The 22,919-nt window shown below is 37.9% G+C and overlaps 2 protein-coding genes across 2 annotated transcripts; one reads left to right on the forward strand and one right to left on the reverse strand.

The window, feature by feature from the left end:
• The first annotated feature begins 5,414 nt into the window (after positions 1–5,414).
• LOC106305160 (fasciclin-like arabinogalactan protein 9) lies at positions 5,415–6,223 on the forward strand. The gene has a single exon (XM_013741528.1). The coding sequence runs from the start codon at positions 5,450–5,452 to the stop codon at positions 6,182–6,184; it is 735 nt and encodes a 244-aa protein (XP_013596982.1). The 5' UTR covers positions 5,415–5,449; the 3' UTR covers positions 6,185–6,223.
• Positions 6,224–9,901: 3,678 nt separating this feature from the next.
• LOC106302947 lies at positions 9,902–16,127 on the reverse strand. The gene is given in 6 exon segments (XM_013739343.1): positions 9,902–10,333; positions 10,371–10,424; positions 10,507–10,622; positions 10,687–11,050; positions 11,169–11,513; positions 15,774–16,127. Coding segments are annotated over 6 exon segments (1,665 nt in total).
• Between the last annotated feature and the right edge of the window lie 6,792 nt (positions 16,128–22,919).

Below are 22,919 nucleotides of genomic sequence, written 5' to 3' on the forward strand. Positions count from 1 at the left end.
TTGACTTGATGTGTAATTGCGTATAATTGTTTTTTGATCGAGTTTGTTCTTGTTGTTTGTTGTTAAAAATTGTTGTTCTGTCCTATCCTTTTCGTTCGATTTTTTTTTTTGGATCAAAATTCGAGTTTGTTTATGTTTTTGTTCAAGTTCGACAATCGACATGACTTTTGTTTGACTTTGACTTGATCTCCTTTCTGTGCCTTGCTGGCTTGCTTTGTCTCTATATGTTTAAGACTTTTAAGTTATTATGGTTGCTGCTCTTTGTCGATTACAGGGGATCAAAGACACGTAACTTGAAGTGATTATGCTGTTTTTCTGTTGATTCTTATTAATTCATAATAATATTTTATATTGAGCCATGAAAGCTTTATAGTTTGTACTTTGTTCTATTTTTTTCCCTCGACTTTATGCTTAATTTCTTTTGATGTTTTCATTCTTGTTTGGCATGCTATGATATGAACTTATGTTGTGGCTTTTGTTTTGTATTGTAGATGGCGTCTTGTGATAATCCAGATGGAATAGATGAACATAATTATTGTGGTGATGATGATTCAGATAGTTCAACTTCAGATGAAGCTCAGACTCCAAGAACTCGTACTAAAGGAAAACGTAAAGAAGCAGAGGATGGCAGTGGTTCAAAGTCAAGAAAGAAGAGCAAAACTACATCATGGGTTTGGAACCATTTCACCAGGAAGAAAGATGACTGCGACAAAGCTTGTTGCAGCCACTGTGGCAAAGAAATGTCATGTCCAAGCAAATCTGGAACTTCTAACATGAGGAAGCATTTGAATTTAGCATGCAAGGGTTACCATGTGTGGCTAGCTGCGAACAAATTTAAGAAAGATGGTCCTGAAGATGACAGTGGTAATGTCAACTTGTGTAAGGTATCAGACACTGTTGTTAGGGAAGCTACAAACGAGATGATGGTCATAGGAGAATTACCTTTATCCTGGGTAGAGGGTTTGGCTTGGAGACATTTCACTGATAAGATAAAGCTCGGCAATCCGCATTCTCGGAGAACTGCAACACGCGACATTGTTGAGATTTATGTGCAAAAGAAAGAGGCCATGAAGAAGCTACTCGAGGAGAACAAGCAGCGACTCTCTCTGACTACTGATATATGGATTGCTCCTCATACTGGTGCTAGTTACATGGTCATTACAGCCCACTTCATTGACTCCTGGTGGCAGTTGTTTTATCTTTGATAATTGATAATTGATACTTTGATACTTCTCTGTTCTGGTGCTAGTTGGATTGATGATCACTTCTCTGTTCTGTTGTTTTATCTTTGATAATTGATACTTTGATACTTGAGTGTTGAGAGTATAATATTATGATCTCTGTTTTTCTTTTGTGTGTTTTGAATGGCAACTTGATCAGGTTTTATATTTATTAGTTATGATTATGGTTACTGCACTACTGCAGGTTTTCAGATTGTATTTTGTTATGGTTATTGTTCGTTTTCAAAATTTTCTGGTTTGGCGGTCGGGTAAAATTAAAGATTCATGGGTACAAGTAGACCCGAAACACATATTTTAGACCCAAAAATATATAGAACCGACCCGAAAAAATCAGGAACCGACCCGAAAATGTGCCATCTACCCGAACATGGACCCGAGATACTTGGACCCGACCCGAAACATTAAAGAACCGAAAACAATTCGGGTATTAATGGGTACAAGAAAAATAGACCCGAACCGACCCGGACCCGACAAGACCCGACCCGGAACCGACCCGAATTTTTAAAAGTACCTATGTGGGTCCAAATCTCCAGGACCCGAAGGACCCGGACCCGAAAAGACCCGACCCGAACCCGACCCGAGGACCCGGATGCCCAGGCCTAACTAGGTCTTTGGCTCATCCACGCCAGCTTGTCGTTTTCTACCAATCTTCATCATATATCTCCTCGAATACTTATCCTCTTAACACTAACACAAGATTCGTAGACAGAGATAGTTGTGGTACACTAACGCAGCTACTCCATCTATGGATATGTCCGAGGGTTAATATATTATTCACAAACTCTAATCTGTATGCGATATACAACCCTACCACGAGACAAAACGTTTTGTTGCCCCTGGTCGGATAGTCTAAAGAAAACAAAGCCTTAGACGATGAACTTTCTTCGTTAGATCCAGCTGGGAAATGTTACTTTGTCCCGGACGAATACCATCATGGATTCTTTGGATATGATTCAGTTAAGAATCAGTAACGCCCTCGTCCACAGCTAATGAACCACCCACGCCTGCTCATTCGATCTGTGGGCCCCATCCTATCTGACGGACAATGCGTTAATTTTCCGAAGGTCCGAAAGTCTTGTTTACTAACCATGCAATCACCATCCGACCTTTCTCCGTGCTTTGGCCTCACTCGCATGGTATCGCGAATGACTTCCCGATAGGTATCCCATCTTTCCACTACTCTAGTCCAAGCACGATTAACTCTGAAGTTCTAAATAAATGTATGACAGAAAATGTAAGTCAACTTTGATGACATAGATAGCCAAATCAATTCTCTTAAACTTTTTCCATATATCACAACTCGGGACGTTACAGAATCAATACAAAGTCTTGCGTTTTGTTGAAGGGACAAGAATTAGCGATTATTCTTGTAAGGTTATAACATTTGGAGGTGGTCTAAGTATAAAATACTGGAGAAAGATTGAAAATCAAGTCGATATCCCTCCACCGAGGAGTAATGGTGTGTGCATCAATGGGATTATCTATTACCTAGGAGGCACATAGTGTATTGGTATTAGGGAGGTTCGACGTTAGGTTTGAGAGATTTGATCATATCCAGATGCCCATAGATGTGGCGATGAATCAGTTGGAGGAGTTGAGTTTAGTAAACTACCAAGGGAAACTAGGATGCACGTTTTACAGCAAAGATAGAGCAGAGGTGTGGGTTATGAAAGATCATGGCAGCGAGAAACATGAATGGTCTAAGGTTACTATTGACATGTCTCTTCCTGATATGTTAAAGAAAACGTTAAGCGAGAATGAATAGTGACACCGGTCCCCAAGGGGGAGTGTTACGAAAGTCAAAAAAAGGGAGGAGGAGCCGATTATGTTGAAAATATAAAAAGATGTGGGGTCCGCTGCACTATTTGCACAGTAAATCCTACTTCTATATAAACGATCAATTCGATCGTTTATAAATGATCATTCACTCTTCTCTTCTCTCTATAATAAACTCTTTTTATCAGTGTTATAAATTCTACAGGTATAAATTTTACCCTTATTTAAATTCCCGCGATACAATAAAATTTCAATTCTTTTCGTAACAGTTTTGACCACGTGTTTTCCATATATTTTTTTGTTTAAAATCTTAACTTTTTCTGTTACAAAAAAAATCTTAACTTTTTACAAACATGTTATTCTTACAACTGTTTCTTCTTCTTCTTCAACGTGTATCACAACCCCAACATACAGTGTGTTTTTTTTTGACGGCCCCCAACATACAGTGTTATAGGAAATTATTTTGTCTCAGTTATATTATTATTATTTCTTCTGTTTTATGATTTTAGTTTTTTTTATTTTCATGATATCAAATGATTTTTTTTTATGATGTGAAATATTGTTCGCTCCCAACTTTTAATTTCATTCAAGACACTTATTTTCAAGGACGACCAGAGCCGGTCTTGACAATTATATGGCTAGAAGCAGCATATAAAAATGTGGCCTATACATATTACCTGATTTTAATTATTTTTTAAAAAACTATAAAGGGGCATCAAACCCTCAACATGTTATAAATATAGCAACCGCTCAAACAATAAAGCTAATAAGACTTGTTGTAAAAATGTGGCCGGTAAAATACATAATCTCCTGGAGACTGGAAGCACACGCTTCTCTCGCTTCCGTCAAGGGCCGGCTCTGAGGACGACCCTAATGATGCATAATGCATGATGCACTATTTAATTCACAGTAGTATCTATAGTTCACCATAGACGAACCTAGTAATCTCTATATAGATTATCTAGTTTAGAAATCTACAACTACAACACATGGTTTAGTTAACTGTCATTCTCTCTAAATTAAGTCTGAATTCCGCATATATATTTCTAATTAAAAACAGTAATTTTTTTCTAGTTTAGAAAATACTAAATTTTTGCCAATAACAAAAGCGTTTCATTATTAAATTCAATTATACTAATATTAAATGTAATATATACGAGTATAATAAATTATCAAGTCATACTTCTCTGTAAGACAACTAAGTACCACCAACCATTAGTTAGTCGTGGGTTTTGGTTAGTCTCGGTTGCTACCCTAAATCCATATCCAATAATTGGTTTCAATGTTTCCTTTAAAATTGAACTATTTTCAAAATTTTCTAAAGGAAAAAGGAAGTAATGTTTTTTCTAAGAGAAATTTCATAGTTAGCCATTTTTATTTTTTTCCGATAAAAGAATCTATAAGAAAGAAAATGATCAAAGTAAAATTTTTCCTTCTTTGATTCTTCCTAAATGGAATCAAAAAAATTTGAAAACAATATTTTCATGCTCAATGTTAACCTTTGGAAGTGAATTTTCTCTACTAACTTCAAATGGTATTTCAAGATCACGAATATCCTTAATTTTCATATTATGTAAAATTATACAAATATCAATTATACTATATGTATCACATATATATTTTTCTAAAACCAAACTAACTATTTCCCAATTAAAAATCGTGACTAGAAAGCTTCAAAAGCATGTTTCATACCAAATTTAGCAAAAAAAGCATGTTTCATATCTATATGGCATACTTTTAATATATTTAATATATGCTTTTGTATATTTATTACTTTAAATTAATTAGATGAAAGTAATAGTATAAATTTTATAATTAGTTGAAATTTTTTAATACAGGTCATTTATTTAAGAAAAAATAAAATTAAAGACTAGTTTATCATTAAAATTATTTTTTGCGAAAGTATTTTTTCAAATTTGAAAAAAAAAATACCATTAGCCCACTTGAACAAAATTTCTTAAAAATGAAACAAAAAATGAAAAAATGAGACGCTATCAAAGATCTAAATATTTATAATATACATTAATGGTAAAAGAAAAAAAAATCATTTCGTTGTTAACTAACTATGTACAAATGTTTTTGTATTTTGAAAAATATTTCTAATAGTAATATATAGTATATTTATCGGGGAAAACAACTCTATACAATTTTGATGTCAGTTGTGTACTTGTTATTTATGGTAAAGCTAGAAGTCATCGCACAAGGAATCATACATAGCTGTTTAAGAGATAAATAACTATATTGAATAGTAAATTCATAATCATATATATGATTGTGTAAAGAATCAGATTTTTGTCGGCAAATGATAACTTATGCCAATACCATCTCATTACAACCAGACCACAATTCATAGGTAAACATTTTTTCTCATCCATATAAAATCATATAACTCTCGACCTCTGCTTCCCATTAAACTCAAAACTTCAAACGCAATGGCAACCATTCATCTAACTCTAGCTCCTCTCCTCATCCTCGCCGCTGTCTTCCTCTCCACGGAGATAACTGCTCAGCCCGCTGCTCCAGCTCCTGGTCCTGCCGCTCCGACCAACATCACGGCGATCCTTGAAAAAGGCGGTCAATTCGCTACTTTTATCCATCTTTTAAACACAACACGAGTCGGAAACCAAATCAACATCCAAGTCAACAGCTCATCAGAAGGCATGACCGTGTTTGCACCAACAGACAACGCTTTCCAAAACCTTAAACCGGGAACCCTAAACAAACTAAGCTACGACGACCAAGTCAAACTCATTCTTTACCATGTTAGTCCCAAGTTCTACACATTGGATGATCTTCTCTCCGTAAGTAACCCGGTAAGGACTCAAGCTTCAGGACGAGACGGCGCGGTATATGGACTTAATTTCACCAGTCAAGGGAACCAAGTCAACGTTTCAACCGGTTTCGTTGAAACACGTGTCAGTAATGCATTAAGAAAAGAACGTCCTCTTGCGGTTTACGTGGTGGACATGGTATTGTTGCCGGAGGAGATGTTTGGAGAAAACAAGGTCTCACCAGCTGCACCTGGTCCAAAATCAAATTCTCCTGATGTCTCCGATGACCAAGAGAAAGCAGGGGCTCCATCGGATAAGTCTGGCTGCGGTGAGATGAAGGCTGGATTAGGGTTGGCTCTTGGACTTGTTTTCTTATGTTTGAAACTCGTCGTTTGATTTGGGTTTCTATATGTTTTTTTTCTTAATTTGTTTTTATATATTTTATTTTATTGTGGATTGTTATAAAAGAAATTTTGTTGGATATGATGCATGGATTGAAAACTGAAATAAGAGGTTAAATTTCAAATTGTGCGTATATGATTATAGAACTTTTGGTGTGAATCTTATATATTAAAACAGAACTCACGACCTGAATTCATATGTGATTTTTTTAAAAATGGAATTTCTACAAAGTCATGTTACATTTAATCTCTAATCTTATCATTTAAATTTTGGGCATACGAGAAATTTTTATTGGGCTATAAATAATTGGATTTAAACAATAGATGATCCATTGAATTTATAAATAGTATAAATTAAATAGATATAATTTAATGTTGTAATATTATATCTCTATATGTTAATTATTTAAATATTTGTCGATGTTATAACTTTTAAAATTATAAAGATTTTTTTTTTAAATAAAAAAAATCATATTGTCTAACAATGATTAATCTTTACTACCTTAAACCAATGAAAATAAATTTTAAACTATATAGTTTATTTAAAAAAAAAACTAAATGTTTAATTATTTACTCGATAATATAAATCTATGAAGCGAAAAGTTTTATTTTTTAAAAAATTTCTAAATTTGTGAAATGTTACAATATCTTTGAATATAACAATAAAACAATATTTTACTAATCTTTATATATATAGTTACGATTTGAATAATGAAATAATAATCCGAAAATATATATATAGAAGAAGATACAAATACATGTGAAAGTTTGAAACAATCTATTCAATGAAAAAAATATACCGTAAACTTATTATGTTTTAAAAATTGATATACACATATATATTATAATATATATCAATTTAGAATTAAAACAAAATGTTTATATAAAAATAAATGAAAACAAAAATCCGGGTAGTTGCACGGATCGAGATCTAGTTTGATCTTAGAATCGAAAGAAAATCGTTCTAATTAAATTAATTTAAAAACAGAGTAAAACAAAACGTGAAGAATCTCACAGTTCATAACAAACGACTACTGAACATTATTATGTTTAGAACTTTAAGTGTCACCAATAAAAGAATAATAAGGACGAAAAGGAAAGAGTTAGAAAACAAAATGATAGTAACGAAGATTGTTCATTTCCTAATTTAATAAAAATAGTTTTGTTCTATAATATTTTAAGTTAGAAAAATGAAAAGAAACAAGAAAAATGTTTTTTCTTATAAATGGTTTAAGGTTTTGGAATGAAGATGAATTTACGATTCTCACTCTTTTTTTGTCACCATAATTGGTAAAGCTCCATATGTTCCAAGAGGTTGCTTATGTATTGGCGCAGCGTATCAACGGTAACTCAGCTTAAATATAGGGATTTAGGTTAAATCTTTAGAGACCTGACTTCTTGTAGATGAATTAAATCAAATCGACGCAAGACTCTCGTATTGATGAATTTAATCGAATCAACGCAAGGCTTAAGAGAAACTCTTATAATTTAGACTATCAAATCTGATTATCAAAAGCAATATTACAAAGACTTATATAAGTCATAAGAGTAGGCAAAATCTCCAAACTCATCTAAAAATAGGAAAACTTAAAAGAAAAGTTAAAACCATAAAAGGAAACTTAGAAAGAAAGCCATACAGGGGTTGCTTGGCGGAGAAGGTATTATGCTGCTGCATCATGTATGAAGAAGATGATGACTAGAAATTTCATTCATTTTATTATTTTTCTTGAGTAATTTGGTCACGGTTACCTTATATATATGAAGTCTAAAATTATACATGGGTAAATCATGTGTCATCAATCTAATACTCAGTAAAAACATAATTATCTGTGGTTATGATTGAAAACTCATTTTCCGTACTGCACTTTCAGTTAAAACTCATTTTCCGTACTGCACTTTCCGTACTGCACTTTCAGTTAAAACTCATTTTCCGTACTGCACCGTTGCTCAGAATCAGATGTTCAAAATGGGAGTAGTTTTGGACTAGACGTTACTTCATCTTCTCTCAGTGTCGGATCACATAATTTCTATACCTTAGGCTTCCACATCATGTTGCCCACGACAAAGTTCTTTTCTGATTTTGTCAAATGATGAGAATTATCCATGTTGTGTCTACAATAATTGAACCAAATGCAACTCTCTCTCTCGGATGTAGTGGGTTATCCAGCTCTAAATGCTTAGTTCTAGAGTGGTATTGCAATCCTTTGTAGACTTGTAGTAATCACCAAAGTGCTGTATTAATTTATTTGTATTTTTGGAAACTAATATCAAAAACGTTCCAGTGGCCCAGTATCACCTACAGTTCACGAGGCCTTTTAACAAAGAGCTTCCATATCCCACATCGGAAAGCTAAGATGGTTGGTACTGGAGTCTGTTGTATAAGTAGATTTCACACTCCTGCGGTAGAAGTCACGCAGCCATGTGGTGAGCACAAAGCGAGCTATTCTTTCGCCTTTTACTAAAGAATACCGTGTGCTCTCCACGCCAAGTGGCATACGCCTATTTTTGGAGGGTTTCTGCCTACGGGTGGGCCCAAACACTAAGCAGTTTGAGTTTTGTTTTAAATCATATTGAAGATAAATTGTGTGAATAATCTAATCTCCCAGCATTGAAACTATGGAGAGAGTGTTTAGTACTGAGTAAGGCAAGGGCAAGCACAATACCACTCGAAGTGCAGCTGCAGAGTCAAAAGATACACAATCAGTAGATCATTTCATGGCTTTGTCAATTCCTGAGCTGTGGGCTTAAGTAAGAAATACGTGATCATGAAAATTCAAAATAACCAGGAACAACCATTGACATAAGCAGTCCGTACCCAAGCACAGGGTAGGATCTTAAGACTGTAACAGAAATCACTATGAAATCATCTGATATAAGTCTACCAGAGAGAACACCGGCTGATTCAATCATTTCTGCATCAATTAAGCTTATACTTAACTTTACCAACTAATTCTGTGTGTTGGTGTGTAGTAGCCATGTTTTGTTTTCAAAATACTTCTCGATAATATGCAGACCACTATGTGTTACGTAGTATGCATAACTTATTTGGTATAGGTGAGGTTGATCAGTGTTACACTGTAAATCAAATGAGACTTGGTATATTGACTATTAGATTCTTTAATAATGTTCGATCCCTGTTTGTGTTATCTAAAAACCCCCTATGCCAGTATCTCTGTCTATTTTCCTGTTACTTTGATTCTGTTATGGTTTGGTTTTCATTTCATATGACTTTGTCTCACAAATTCAACTGCAAGTAAAAGTGAATTTCTTGTCTATCTCTGCTTTTGTTTCTGAGACTTGTTTGGTGGTTTGAGCAAGAGAAAGGGGTGCGCCTAGGTGAGTCATCAATGTATGGGTTTAGTTTTTTTTTCCTTAAAAGCACTATAGATCTAAGTTTGTTAAATAACCACCCCAACGGGGAAAAGCTAAGGGTGCCAAGAGATATTGCGAACAATGAAGCTTTCATCACTCTGAGAAAGATTAAGGCTGCAAGAGAGATTGCTAAACCATAGCTAGGTCGGCTAACAAGGTTTACCTTAGCTCCAACTATCTATTGCTCAGTCTCCAAGCAATGAACTTAAAGCATACCCCTAGCAAGTAGAGAGTAAACAAGAAATGTCGCTCTGAATATATATATATATATATTTTTAAATAGATTACAATGTAGAATATTCTCGTTTACCTAGGCAATACAAAAAAAAAAAAAAAAAAATCAAATCGTATCTAACCAAGAATCAAACTCATCTAAAACTTTGGATTTTCCAACAGTCGACGACGAAGAGGTCTGGTTCCCCTGTGGTTTGGTTGATAATGAAGTACTCTCGAGCAAATCATCAAGCACGTCACCAAAGCCCGTCGTGTTAAGCTTTTGATGAGATGGTTTAGGTGGTTCTGAACCACCATGAGAGTTGAGAAGAGAGTCCAGCTCAGTTTCAAAAGCTGAAGATCTTTGTACACAAGGCTTCTGATTGGAGGCGCTGGCCAGTGGGTTAGGCTCCTCACTAAAGGAGTTGAGAAGAAAATCTAGATCAGCTTCAGTTGCTGAAGATTTCTCTCTGAGTATTGGTATGTCCTTGACTTGATCCAGAGAGTCAGCCTCCAAGCCTGATGATTCTCCTTGTGCAGTCGATCTTTCCACTGGAATCTTGTTGAACTACTGGCTCAGTTACCCTCGTTGTCACAGCGTGTGAATGACAGGGTTCTTTATCTCGGCTCATTTTTGATGGAGCTGTACGCTGCACAATCCCATAACATTCATCAAATAAGTCAAGCATTGTATACTGTAGCTAAAATGGTTTTAGATCGAGTAAAGCTTACCATCTCGGGAGGCAAAAGATCAGCGTGAATGTAAAGTCTCTCATGCACATCCACTTTCTCTAGCATTTTCTCCAACGCATACAAATCCAAAGAGAGGAATCCGGGCTTCACGTAAGGAAACAATAAGCAAGTTAAACATGGCACTAACTAAACAAGAGTATTGTTACCTCATATGATTAGAAGCTGATCCATCTTCTTCTTCCACAACAACAAAGTTGTCATCTTCCATCCATGAAAGTATACCTTCCCCTCTTGCCGAGATCATAGATCCAACCACCCGACTAAACTCATCTGCAAAGACTTGTACACAGACAAAGACAAAGTAACTAAACAAGATCATCTAGAGAATCTTTGAGTGAGACGACTCAGCTTGAGCTTCAGATATCAAATGCATATAATCTGCTCCTTTGCTTTTCGGCACATTTGCATCCGCAGGTTGACTACTTCTACTTGTCGACAACAAATCCCCAGACGCATTTTCCGAACCGGGATTGAGTTCATCATCGTACCGATCCCAATTCGACGGTAGCCGAGATTGAACCGACTAACTGCCAGCAATTTGTCTTGTCGTGTTCACTGTGACTGCAATGAGTATAGTGAGCAACATGGTTTCTTCTCCCAGAATCTGTGTGTGACGTCGTCTGATCTCCACTTGTTGATACAAAATCCTTCTTAGCGTCGAAGCCCACATCATTCTGTTGTGTTTCATGTTCTCTAATCGAGGTGAGGCGTTGCTCTTCTCTGGCCACCTTTGAGTATATTTCTCTGATGTCAAGTATCAAATCAGAAGATATGATTCCTTGACACATTCCTCCAAAACGAGTTTGATCCAAACCCATGAAAGATTGGTGTATATTCTCCTCTTCTCTATCCTTCTCAAACTCTGCAGTTGCATTACACGTACATGAAGGAAGCAGTGTATACATGTCTAGTTCCTCCCATAGCTTTGACAGACGTCCTAAGTAGTCAATAACGGCTTGACCTTCCTGTCTGCAGATGGATAATTTCTGTTTTCAGGTGATGAATTCTCACTTTGTTTCTAACTGAGAATCGTGTATGAAGATTCTCCCACAACTTGGGTGAATCTTTTATGAATGTGACTGTAGATCTTACTCTATAGGCTTAATCGACGTTCTGATTCATCCCACAATCATCGAGTTGACTGAGTGCCATAATTCCAAGTTTGGATCATTCATCGAAGGTCGTTTAAGTATAGTACCTTGGATGAAGCCCAGTTTCCGCTTTGCTCTAAGCGCATTCCTCATCTCACTAGACTAATTCTCTCTAGTTAACACCACCGCTATAATCATAGCTCCAGGATTATCAGAGGCATAAAGAAAATATGGTGTTGTAACATCAACACCTTTTCCTTCAGAGTTTCTGGTTTTAGACACCACAAAAGACTCATCAACTTCAACCATGATCACAAATCGTCGCACAACGAGCACGACCGAACACTCCAACGAACAGAACCTCTGGAAACTCGAACTTTAAACTCCAGGCACACCACGATGAACTCGAACTTTTAAAACAAAATAGGTCTCATAATTTTCTGCTCTGATACCATGTAAATTAAGTATTTAGAATTCTAAGAAGACTTTCTTATTCACAAACAATGTATCGTACATCATATTTATACAAGAGAATTGGACGGCAGCTCCTAAACCTAGGGTTTTCTCTCTAATCCTCTCCGCCGCCAAGTCTTCATTCGGTGGTTATCCGCCTCTCCGGTGTCTGTCGCTCCTCGACGGCGCCAGAGAGGATTCTCGTCTTCTTCTCCTTTGTTTTGGTTTAGATGTTGCGTGTTCTATGAATTTTTTCAGATTTTGGATTTTATTGGTGGGATAGTTATTACAGATCCCGCACGCGACTCCATCATTTATGACTGATCAAGGCTATGCTGGTTCATTGTCTCTTCATCTTTTGGACATGTGTTGGTTGGGGATTGGATTTGAGGTTCTCACTGGCCTTTGTCTTCCTCCTATCTCAGTTCGTATGCTTTGATCAATGGTGTTTCGTTGTGGTTTTCTACCTTTTTTTATTATCCTTATGGTGTTTTTCCTCTTTGCTTGTTCGAGTCTTCTGACGGTTCCACAGAGATGATTCCGTCTTCGTTGATGTGTTTTATCCGGGCTGTTCTCTTATCTGTCATCGTTTATTGCCTCCCCCTCTGCTTTTGTTTACGGGGTAAGACTGTTTGGTTGCTTGGTTTGTGTTCTTCTGGTTCCGTTCCAGCTCCTCGCTTGGTCAAGCATCTTATCACGGTCCCGTGCTGGCCTCTTTCGGTTTGACTCCTGCATAGTTCGAGCTTTTTCGACGTTCTGCATCAACCGATTTGTGTTACTTTGGTTATGTTTCTTGGAGTTGTTCTGCCTCCCTAATGATTACAATATCATAGTGTTGTCTTGTTTATAGCTCTCCATAACGAAATCACGTGGCAATGGACCTATATTGTCCGCAATGCATCTGAGTGGGTAAATCACTTCATCGTGTGTGACACTGCAATATCTCGATCTTGGGCTATGCTCTTCTAAAACTCATTGAATGCTTCTCATTGATCCTCACATTCCGTTACTGATGAGGTCTTCTCTTTGACTCCTTGGAGTTTCTTTGTTATAAGGTGCCTACTGGTATCTTGATTTTCTGCAACTCTGGTGTTCTTTGCATTTGTTTTTGTTGGCCTTTGGCTATGTAAGAACTACGAACCTTACGGTTGATTTAATATTACACAAAGCGTTAAAAAAAAAGAGAATTGGACAATATTCCTAAAACAGAATTGGAATATATCCTAAACTGATTTGGTAACATCTCTAAGTAATGGAAATTATACTAATTTCCTAATAGCTATATTTCATAAATTTTAAGATTAGATCATAAAGATATGTTGATACTAATAATGGAGGTGACACTGATAATGTAAAAGCATGTCTGTGTATGTCAATATTTTTGGTAGTACATCAACTTTTGTTTCAAGATCTTGAGCCAAAGCCAATAATCTTTCCAGACTCTAAATCACATTATGTATTATTAATTTCTTCTTACTGATTTGATCACTGATATCTAATTGTACTTTTACAGTTGAGCTTACATCACTTCGTAAAAATCTTAGCTTTGTCAAGTTGTTAGACTGAGTAAGTTGTTGTGAGAAAGAAATTAATAGTGTCAAGATCCTATAGAAGTTGTGAAAAGGAAGCTTGGTATTAATCGATAGAAGGCAAATCCTTATATACAAGTTGTACAACGTTATTTACCGCTTAACCTAATTACAAAGATGATAAGCTTAGGATGGTCCTCGTCAGCCCAATACCCCCTCTCAAGGTGGGGTGTGGAGGTTACAAACACCCAACTTGGATAAAAAAATCTTCAAACTTTTTACATCCCAACGCCTTTGTCATGATGTCTGCAAGCTGTAACTTTGTAGGAACATGTTTTGTTACGATTAAACCTCGAATGATCATCACATATGAAGTGAACGTCCCTACCGACATGTTTCATACAAGCACGGTAGACTGGATTAGCAGCGAGATTAATTGCAGACAAACTGTCTGAATGCAGAGTTATTGGAGCAGAGCAGTCTATACCGAATGCTGGAAGGAGTTCGCTGATCCAAATCAGTTCACTAACTGTGTCTGCCATTGCACATTATTCGGCTTCAGCCGATGATCGTGAGACTCTATCTTGTTTCATCCTTTTCCATTGACAATGGGGAGCCACCTAACTGGATAAATCAACAACAAAGTGAACGACTTGTTATCGGACATGCACCCCAATCTGCGTCACACCGCACACTAAGTCTGAGTTCAGTGTTGGCATCCAGAAAAATACCTTGGCCAGGGCTGTTATTCAAGTACCGGACAACATGGAGAGCTGCATCCCAGTGATTTATTCGTGGATTACTCATAAACTGAGAGAGTATATAAATGTAGTAAGAGGTTTCCGGTATAGTAGTGGAGAGATATAACTTCCCAACTGGATGACAATATGGTGTAGGGTCTGAGAGAAGAGTACCCGCTGCAAGTGTCAACTTGTGATTCTACTATAGAGGGAAGGAGACATGTTTAAGTCAAGTAAACCGGTTTCAGCGATGATATCTAACGCATATTTGGGCTGACAGAAATTAGGCGTGGTCGTTCGGATACCCGTTCGGGTTTGGATCAGGTATTTCGGATGTTCGGGTATTTCGGTATAGAAGTATAATACCTATTCAGGTATTTCTACACTTCGGGTCGGGTATGGATATTTTTAGTTCGGGTTCGGGTATTTCGGATATAACCAAAAAAACAAAGCATTTGATATTTATTTTTTTGAACTATTGATTAAAAAAAATTTAGACCACATAATTCTTGCAAAAAAAAAAAAGGTTCCTTCTCTTGCTTTGGTTACGTAACACGATCGAGAGTAACAAGGAAAGCTCCATAGATGGAAACTACCCCTCCGTATGAAGAACAACAAGATGGTTCGAGGTGGCTCCGATTGTTACAGTGACGTTTATGGTGGTTATCATTGATGACGGAAACAACTAATGTCTCCGAAAAATCTTACACCGATCGTGAGAAGAACAATATTATAGGAAAAAAGATCTTGTAGGGAGAGAAAATGAAAGATGGGAGATACAGATGGTGCCTTAATCTCTCACGTTTAAGAATGAGATACATATATATATATATGTACACGTTTAGGTTAGGAAAAATAGTGATTTGATATTAATTTTATATAATATTAATTAAACCAAAATCGGTTAAGAAAAACCAGTCATTACATATTGGATGAAAGATGTAGATTTGTGTTAAAGTATACATATGTTCGGATGACTTTGGGTATTACTTCAGGTTTCGGATATACACGACCGGGTTCGGGTATTTTGCTACTTCGGTTCAGATTTGGGTCCAGTTTCGGGTCGGTTCGGATTCAGGTTCGGGTATCGGAATAAATTCCCAGCCCTAACAGAAATATATTGCATAATACCAAGAAAACATTACAACCTCGATACCCAGAAAATATTGCATAATACCAAGGTCTTTCATGTGAAAGCATGAGTTCAAGTAATGCTTAAAAGTGTTGATAGCAGCGACTGAGCTTCCCGTGATTATTAAATAGTCCACATACACGAATACATGAAGTGTTGTATGTGTTGTGTCGTAGACAAAGAGACTGTAACTAGAGGTATTCTGCTTGAAGCCGTAGTCTTGCAATGCTGTTGTAAGCTTAGAGAACCAGCATCAGGAAGCTTGCTTTAGGCCATAAAGAGACTTATGCAAGCGACATACCTTGGATTTGTCATCAGTTCTGAAACCCGATGGAAGTTGCATATATACTTCCTCATCAAGATCAGCATGGAGAAAAGCATTATGGACATCTGTTTGATGGACTTCCCAATCAAGAGAAACAACCTGCTGAAAAAATGCTCGAATAGTTACCATCTTCGCCACCGGGGCAAAGGTTTCATTATAATCAACACCTTCGGTTTGATCGTTTTCAAGAACAACAAATCTGGCTTTGTAACGGGAGAGTGTACCATCAGCATTGAATTTCAAGCGAAAAACCCATTTGCAGCCTAGAGTCGTCTTTCCAGGAGGTAATATTTCTACTGTCTGAGTACCTTGGTCTTCGCAAGCTGTCATTTCATGTGTTACAGCAAGTCTCCAATTTTCATCAAGGAAAGCAACTTTGTAACTCGTGGGTTCAGTTTCAGAGGTTATAGCCAGGAGATAAGCCTGATAGTTGCTCGAAAAATTGAAGATGCAAGTGGAGCTTGTAGATGTCAATAGTCTTCCGTGACTAACTAGGCGACGAAGTCACTGATGCTGGATGCATTAGTCGTTACTACATAAGGCATGCGGAGTGGTGGGTTACCATGTGGATGCAAGATATGCTGAGATGGAGAAGGATAAACTGAGGGTTTATGTCTTGACGTAGTCGTTGAAGTAGGTGCTGAGGCAGTGTGTGTCAGAGAGTGAACCAGGAGGCATGCGGAGTGGTAGAGACCATGTGGACGCAAGATGCTGAGCTGGCGTAGGATAAACTTGAGGAGCAAGTTTATACCGTGGAGAAAAGGCAAGAGATAAACTTGGGGAGCAAGTTTATGCCTTAAGGAATAAGTGCATTTCAAGAAAAGGAAAGTGTACTTATTGATATGGAAGTTGTCCATATTCATGTTCCTTGGAGACTAGGGTTTCAGGAACGTGAGATCACTATAAAAGAGCTATGGTTGTTAGGGTGTTAACAGGCTGTGTAAAGCTGATAAGCAAGTCTTATAATAGATTGTTTAAGGATATTTCTAATAAAGCAATAGTTGGTTGCTTGTATCTATTTTGTCTCTTGAATTATCTTCTGCATTACCTTACTGTTGTGTCATCTTGCACTAACAAAAATGACTGCTGGAGATGTAGTTATCCAAAGGGGATGGGGTTGCTGGAGGATGCAGAAGACAATTATGTTGAAGGATGGCCGGTATGGTCAGTGGAAGGTGCGCATGAAGCTGTTGGTTCTAGGAATCAATGATGATGCATGGATAGCTGTGAAGACTGCGTGGGAGGACCCTACATATTTACAGCAGAGGGGAAGAAGCTCAAGCCTAAAGAGCCAAGACAAGGGCTCAAGAGGTAGTTCGAGAAGTAGTTCAGCGGATGCGTCAGAGTCTGATGCAGTACGCATGAAGGAGCAGACGGGTGTGTCTGTGATGGAAGGCTTGACATCTAAGCATCTTTGTTTTAGCTTAGTATGCAATCAAGCAGGGGGGAGAAGTAGTGACGTTCTGGTCCAAGGAGTGCATATCTCATGGGGGAGAAGAGCATAGTGATGGATGTCCTGATGTAGATGGTGCTTATCTCGTGGGGGAGAAAAGCATATTTATGTATGAAGATGAAGATAATGCAAGTCTCGTGGGGGAGAATGGCATACCGAGTGTGGAAGTTTCCAGGTGGGGAGACGTGGTTGTTGAACCAGAAGGATATTGTGCTTGATCGGCACACAAAGCTAAAAGGGGGAGACTGAAGATGCAAGTGGAGCTTGTAGATGTCAATAGTCTTCCATGACTAACTAGGCGACGAAGTCACTGATGATGGATGCATTAGTCGTTACTACATAAGGCATGCGGAGTGGTGGGTTACCATGTGGATGCAAGATATGCTGAGATGGAGAAGGATAAACTGAGGGTTTATGTCCTGACGTAGTCGTTGAAGTAGGTGCTGAGGCAGTGTGTGTCAGAGAGTGAACCAGGAGGCATGCGGAGTGGTAGAGACCATGTGGACGCAAGATGCTGAGCTGGCGTGGGATAAACTTGAGGAGCAAGTTTATACCGTGGAGAAAAGGTAAGAGATAAACTTGGGGAGCAAGTTTATGCCTTAAGGAATAAGTGCATTTCAAGAAAAGGAAAGTGTACTTATTGATATGGAAGTTGTCCATATTCATGTTCCTTGGAGACTAGGGTTTCAGGAACGTGAGATCACTATAAAAGAGCTATGGAGTCGTCTGTATTCCATAAGACACTGGCTATTATTATAGAGGAAGGGTGAAAATCTCTTAGGGGTGTTCTTGGGTCGTGCTGAAGCAATTGCTGAAGTACTGACGACAGAGAGACAAGTTTGGGTAGATTAGGAATCTTTCGGTAGCAGCTGTTAGGGTGTTAACAGGCTGTGTAAAGCTGATAAGCAAGTCTTGTAATAGATTGTTTAAGGAGATTTCTAATAAAGCAATAGTTGGTTGCTTGTATTTATTTTGTCTCTTGAATTATCTTCTGCATTACCTTACTGTTGTGTCATCTTGCACTAACAAAAATGACTGCTGGAGATGTAGTTATCCAAAGGGTATGGGGTTGCTGGAGGATATGGCGTGTGCAGCAGAGTCGTAACGTAATCAACAAGCTTTGTCGAGGGTTTCTTGTGTCGCTTGCCACGGCCTAGTTGCACAACATATGTGGTAGTGTCGACGTTGGCTGAAGGTATAATCAGTGTCATAGTAGGAGAAAGACAAACAGTACCAGGGTCTACTGTATCGTGAGACGTCGAAACACTTTGAGTGATGGAGGTGTGTGGGTCAGCTGGAACCGGTTCTAACTCAGATGTTTCCTCAATAAGAGCATCATTTGTATCATCTGGTGTACTGTATGTAGCCTCAGAGGTAGTAGGCGTTGCCTCAGTAGTACTAGGCGTTACCTCAGCAGTGGTAGACGTACTATCTGCAATGTCAACCGGTTTTGGACTGAGAAGTTCTTCATCATCTAGTGTCAGACCCGATGGTAGAGAAACAAAAGAAGATGGTGTGACACGGTCTGCAAAAGGAAATCCTAACTCAATGAGCACAAAATTTCGTGATACAGACACAAGTCCCCGTGTCGAGATCGTAGACTCCCCAACCCTATTTTTCTGAATGGATAGCCTACGAAAACAGACCGGTGTCCTAGTTCTACGAATTTGTCTCCACCATGTTTCTGGTTATGCACATAACACTTCTCCACCATGTTTCTGGTTATGCACATTGTAGAAGCCGGAAAACCGGACTGACATAAACGATAAAATAAAAGCGATGTTAAGGAAAGAAACGAATGTAAAAACGAATACAAGAACGATAAGAAATCGTATTCGCAAAGAGACATGGAGTCGAGATATGATCTCTTTCCTTAACTCAAAATATTCGCTCCGTTAGTGAGACGGGACTGTACGAATATAGAGTCCCAGGATACAACCATGGCAGACGAATCACCCCTCACTCGCGATCGCCCTATCGAACTATAAACTCTACGAAACACTCTCGTATTTAAGACTTACGCTAAGGGATTTTCACTGTTGGTTTGAGGTGTCAAAAAAAAAATTAGAGAAATGAGAAGAGAGACGAGATGGACGAGGAGCGACTTCCCGTAACTGTTGCATAACGTGCGCTCGTTAGTGGGGATTTGGCAAAGATCTCGGGAAGTTCAAGTTACGAACTTATTCCCCAAGACTCGCTATCTCTCTCTTTCTTATCTCGTTTAAATATGAGCTTAACTTGGTCCAAAAAAAATATTTTTATCGGGCCGGAGACCCAAGACCCAAGACCCAAGACGAGCCGAACCGAGCCGGCCGGACGGCGGCGGCGGCGCGCGTGGGGAGCCTTCCTCTCTCTCCAAGCTGTTTAACTCATGATATCAAGTGACCATATATAAACACCTCATTTCTACTTGTTCCCACCGATGTGGGACAAGTATTATTATTGTTTTTGGGCTGTTGAACACACATGTCCATGTCATTTATTTTTCATAATTTCCATTAAAGCCCAATGGCTATAAATGGATCCAACACACATAACCACAGCCAGCCAGAAACTCTGAGATGAGTCAGTGGAGCAGACCTTTTGTTAATAATTTTGTAAGGTGTTCGACCAGTCAGTAGTTTCGTTGGTGTTATGTTAATCAAGTATCCAGCAGCAAGTGCACAGTAACACCAAAACTCAACAGGAAGATTCACTTGAAACCTAAGTGCTCGAGATGTGTTAAGAATATGCCAATGTTTTCGTTCGACACGTCTATTTTTCTGTGGAGTTCCAGTGCATGAGGTTTCATGTATGATCCCCATCTATGCAAAATAAGCCGTGAGACAAATAAAGTAAGACCCATTATCACTCCTGATAATCTTAACCCGGGTTGGAAATTGTCTCCCTACAAGTGCCAAGAAATTTTTCAGATGCATTGGTGCTTCTTTCTTGGTCGGGAGTAAGTAAATCCATACAGTCCGAGAGTAGTCATCAAGTATTATAAGGAAATAACTCGAACCGCATAAGGATTTAGTCCGATAAGGATCCCAAAAATCGCAGTGAATTAACTCAAAAGCAAATGTCGAAATACTGGAAGGAAAAGAATCTCGTGTTTGCTTCGGACGGATACATACTCACAGGTTTTTGAATCAAAAACAGAATAACTCAAATCAGAAAGTTTCAACATCTCCAAAGCCTTGAAAGGAGGGTGGCCGAACCAACGATGCCAGACATCGGCCGGTGATTCCGAGAAGCCTTGAACCGCAGCAACAACCTCCATTCCTCTAAAAATACAGCCCATTTAGCTCCTTACCCACTCCAGTCAGCATCGGCGTGATGCGATCCTGGACATGACAGTTTATTAGTAAGTTGAAACAAGCAGCCACTGTCTCTGGTTAGTTGAGAGATCGAGATTAGATGACAATGAAGGCCGTCAATGAAATAAACATCCTTAAGACTCAAGAGTGACCTAACTGAACACGACCAGCTTTTGTTGCAGTTGTAAACCGGCCATCAGGTAATTTAATAAGAACTGGTGCTATGTCAGATACGTCAGTCAAGAAAGCAAGAATCCCAATAATGTGATTTGTGGCACCAGAATCCATTATCCATGATTTGCGAAAGAGCTTACCCGAAAATTGAACAATTGGATTCTGGTTCTTCTCATCCAGCATGTGAACAAGAGTTCTCCTTGAGCATCACTCAAACCATTGAGGCCTACATGATCTCCAGCAGAGAGAGAGAGATAGTTCGTGTGTACAAAAGACACAACAACATTATTGGCGCGAGCCGAGTCTGAGACCTTTGCTTTAGCTGGTCTTGTCGTAGCATTACTCATTCCATGATCTGAACCACTTGCAGCACCACATGAAGAGTTGTTACCTGAGCGTTGTCACTGCTTCCAGTCCCACCAAGGCAGATAGCCAATGAGGCAAAAACAGTTTTCAGCTAGATGGCCAGTACGACCGCAGTTGGTGCACGTGACATGTCCTCCTCTGTTATCAGCATTGGAGAAACATCTAGGGTTCGTCTGAACAGAAAAACTTACGCCGTCAACACGTTCAGCATTCAGACGCCCAAGATGCTTGGATTTTTCATCTTGTGTCAAAGCGTTGTACGCTTCATTGAGAGTAGGAAGTGAAACACGAGAAAGAAGAGCTGATTTGATTGCTCTGTACTCTGTCTCATCGAGTCCCATGAGAAATTGATGGAGTTTATCTTCTTCTCTGCTCCTTCCTAACCTCCTCCATGGTCTTGGCTTACTTGTAGTTAGGTTATGGCTCTGATACCATGTCAAGATCCTATAGAAGTTGTGAAAAGGATGCTTGGGATCCTATACCATGTTAGGTTAAGCGGTAAAAAAGGTTGCACAATTTCAATTTGTATATAAGGCATACCTAATTACAAAGATGATAAGCTTAAGATGGACCTCGTCAGCCCAATAAATAGAATGAGGTTACATTAATTTCTATGAGAGTTAAGCCCTGATCAAAAGAAGTGTGTTGAACAATAAAAATACGAGTGAAATAGATTTGGTAAAAATCCGGTTTACCATGTTCGGAAAAGTACTACAACTTCAATATCATTTCATCGTGTCAACTTTAATAAATGGAATATTAGTGCTTGAAAAGATTAGAAAGTAAAAAGTCGACAGACATGATAACATTAATAAGTTGTAGTTAGCTTACTAGTGTAACAAACTTAGAAAACCTGTTGCATTGATCAATATATGAAAAGACATGTTGGAATCAGTCTTCAAGTGAAATTTTTTAGCCATGAGAGTAACGACTATATTTTTATTATTGGATGGCTAAGTGTGGTAAAAATGTCAAAATGTACTACTAATGTAGTTTGTTTTTGCTAACAATAATGTCTCAACAATTTATAATTTTCTTATATAAAGTACGAGTGGCTTCTTTTAATTTAAAAAGACAAAAATGTAAAGAAGGGAGGAAAAAGTTTTATAAGTACAACTTGTAATATCATTGAGTTTGGATATGAATTAAAAAATAACTTTAATAATGTCACGTACTTTTTGCAAGATAATATTGTAGACATGAACATATTTACCAATTTTTTTCATTAATATCTCTTCAAATTTGCAAAAGAATTCATAGCTAAAAGGGTACAACCAGAAATCACAAAACAGACCAGAAATAAAACTATTATAGATCATTCCACCAAAAACAAGCTTGGACTCCACTTGACATGGGAGCAGACTCTCTAGAAAACTTCCAGGAGACTTCCAGGAAGTCTTCTAGTGCATTAATGTTAGAAGACTTATGAAATTTGTCTCAGATTTGAAATCGGCATATCCAAAAGCATTAAATGACTTCAAAACAAATAAAAGCTTAAAAAATAGGGCTTTTTGCAAGATTTACTCAAAACTCAAAGTCAAACCTAAAACTAACTCATGCTTTTCTTGGATTTTTCTTTTGTTCTATTCACCCCACAAGTTCATGATATTCACGAAAATGCCATCAAATTTTTTTTACTTTTTTTTCCGAAAATGATATTTTTACTCTCTCACCCTCATCATCTTCAAGTAATTCCAAGATTGCCATTGTGATCAATACCCCAACCACCATGAACAACCAATTTGAAGCTCTTAATGCACCTAAAATCGATTTACACTTTCTCTTTCTCACTTGTTATGAACTAAAAACAACATCTCTTTCACTTTGCCT

The sequence above is a fragment of the Brassica oleracea genome, chromosome C7 (genome assembly GCF_000695525.1).
Source record: "Brassica oleracea var. oleracea cultivar TO1000 chromosome C7, BOL, whole genome shotgun sequence".
NCBI classification, from domain to species: domain Eukaryota; kingdom Viridiplantae; phylum Streptophyta; class Magnoliopsida; order Brassicales; family Brassicaceae; genus Brassica; species Brassica oleracea.

What these genes read in the sequence shown, in the direction of transcription:
- LOC106305160 (XM_013741528.1), top strand. Translation starts at nt 5,450, where the DNA reads ATGGCAACCATTCATCTAACTCTAGCTCCTCTCCTCATCCTCGCCGCT.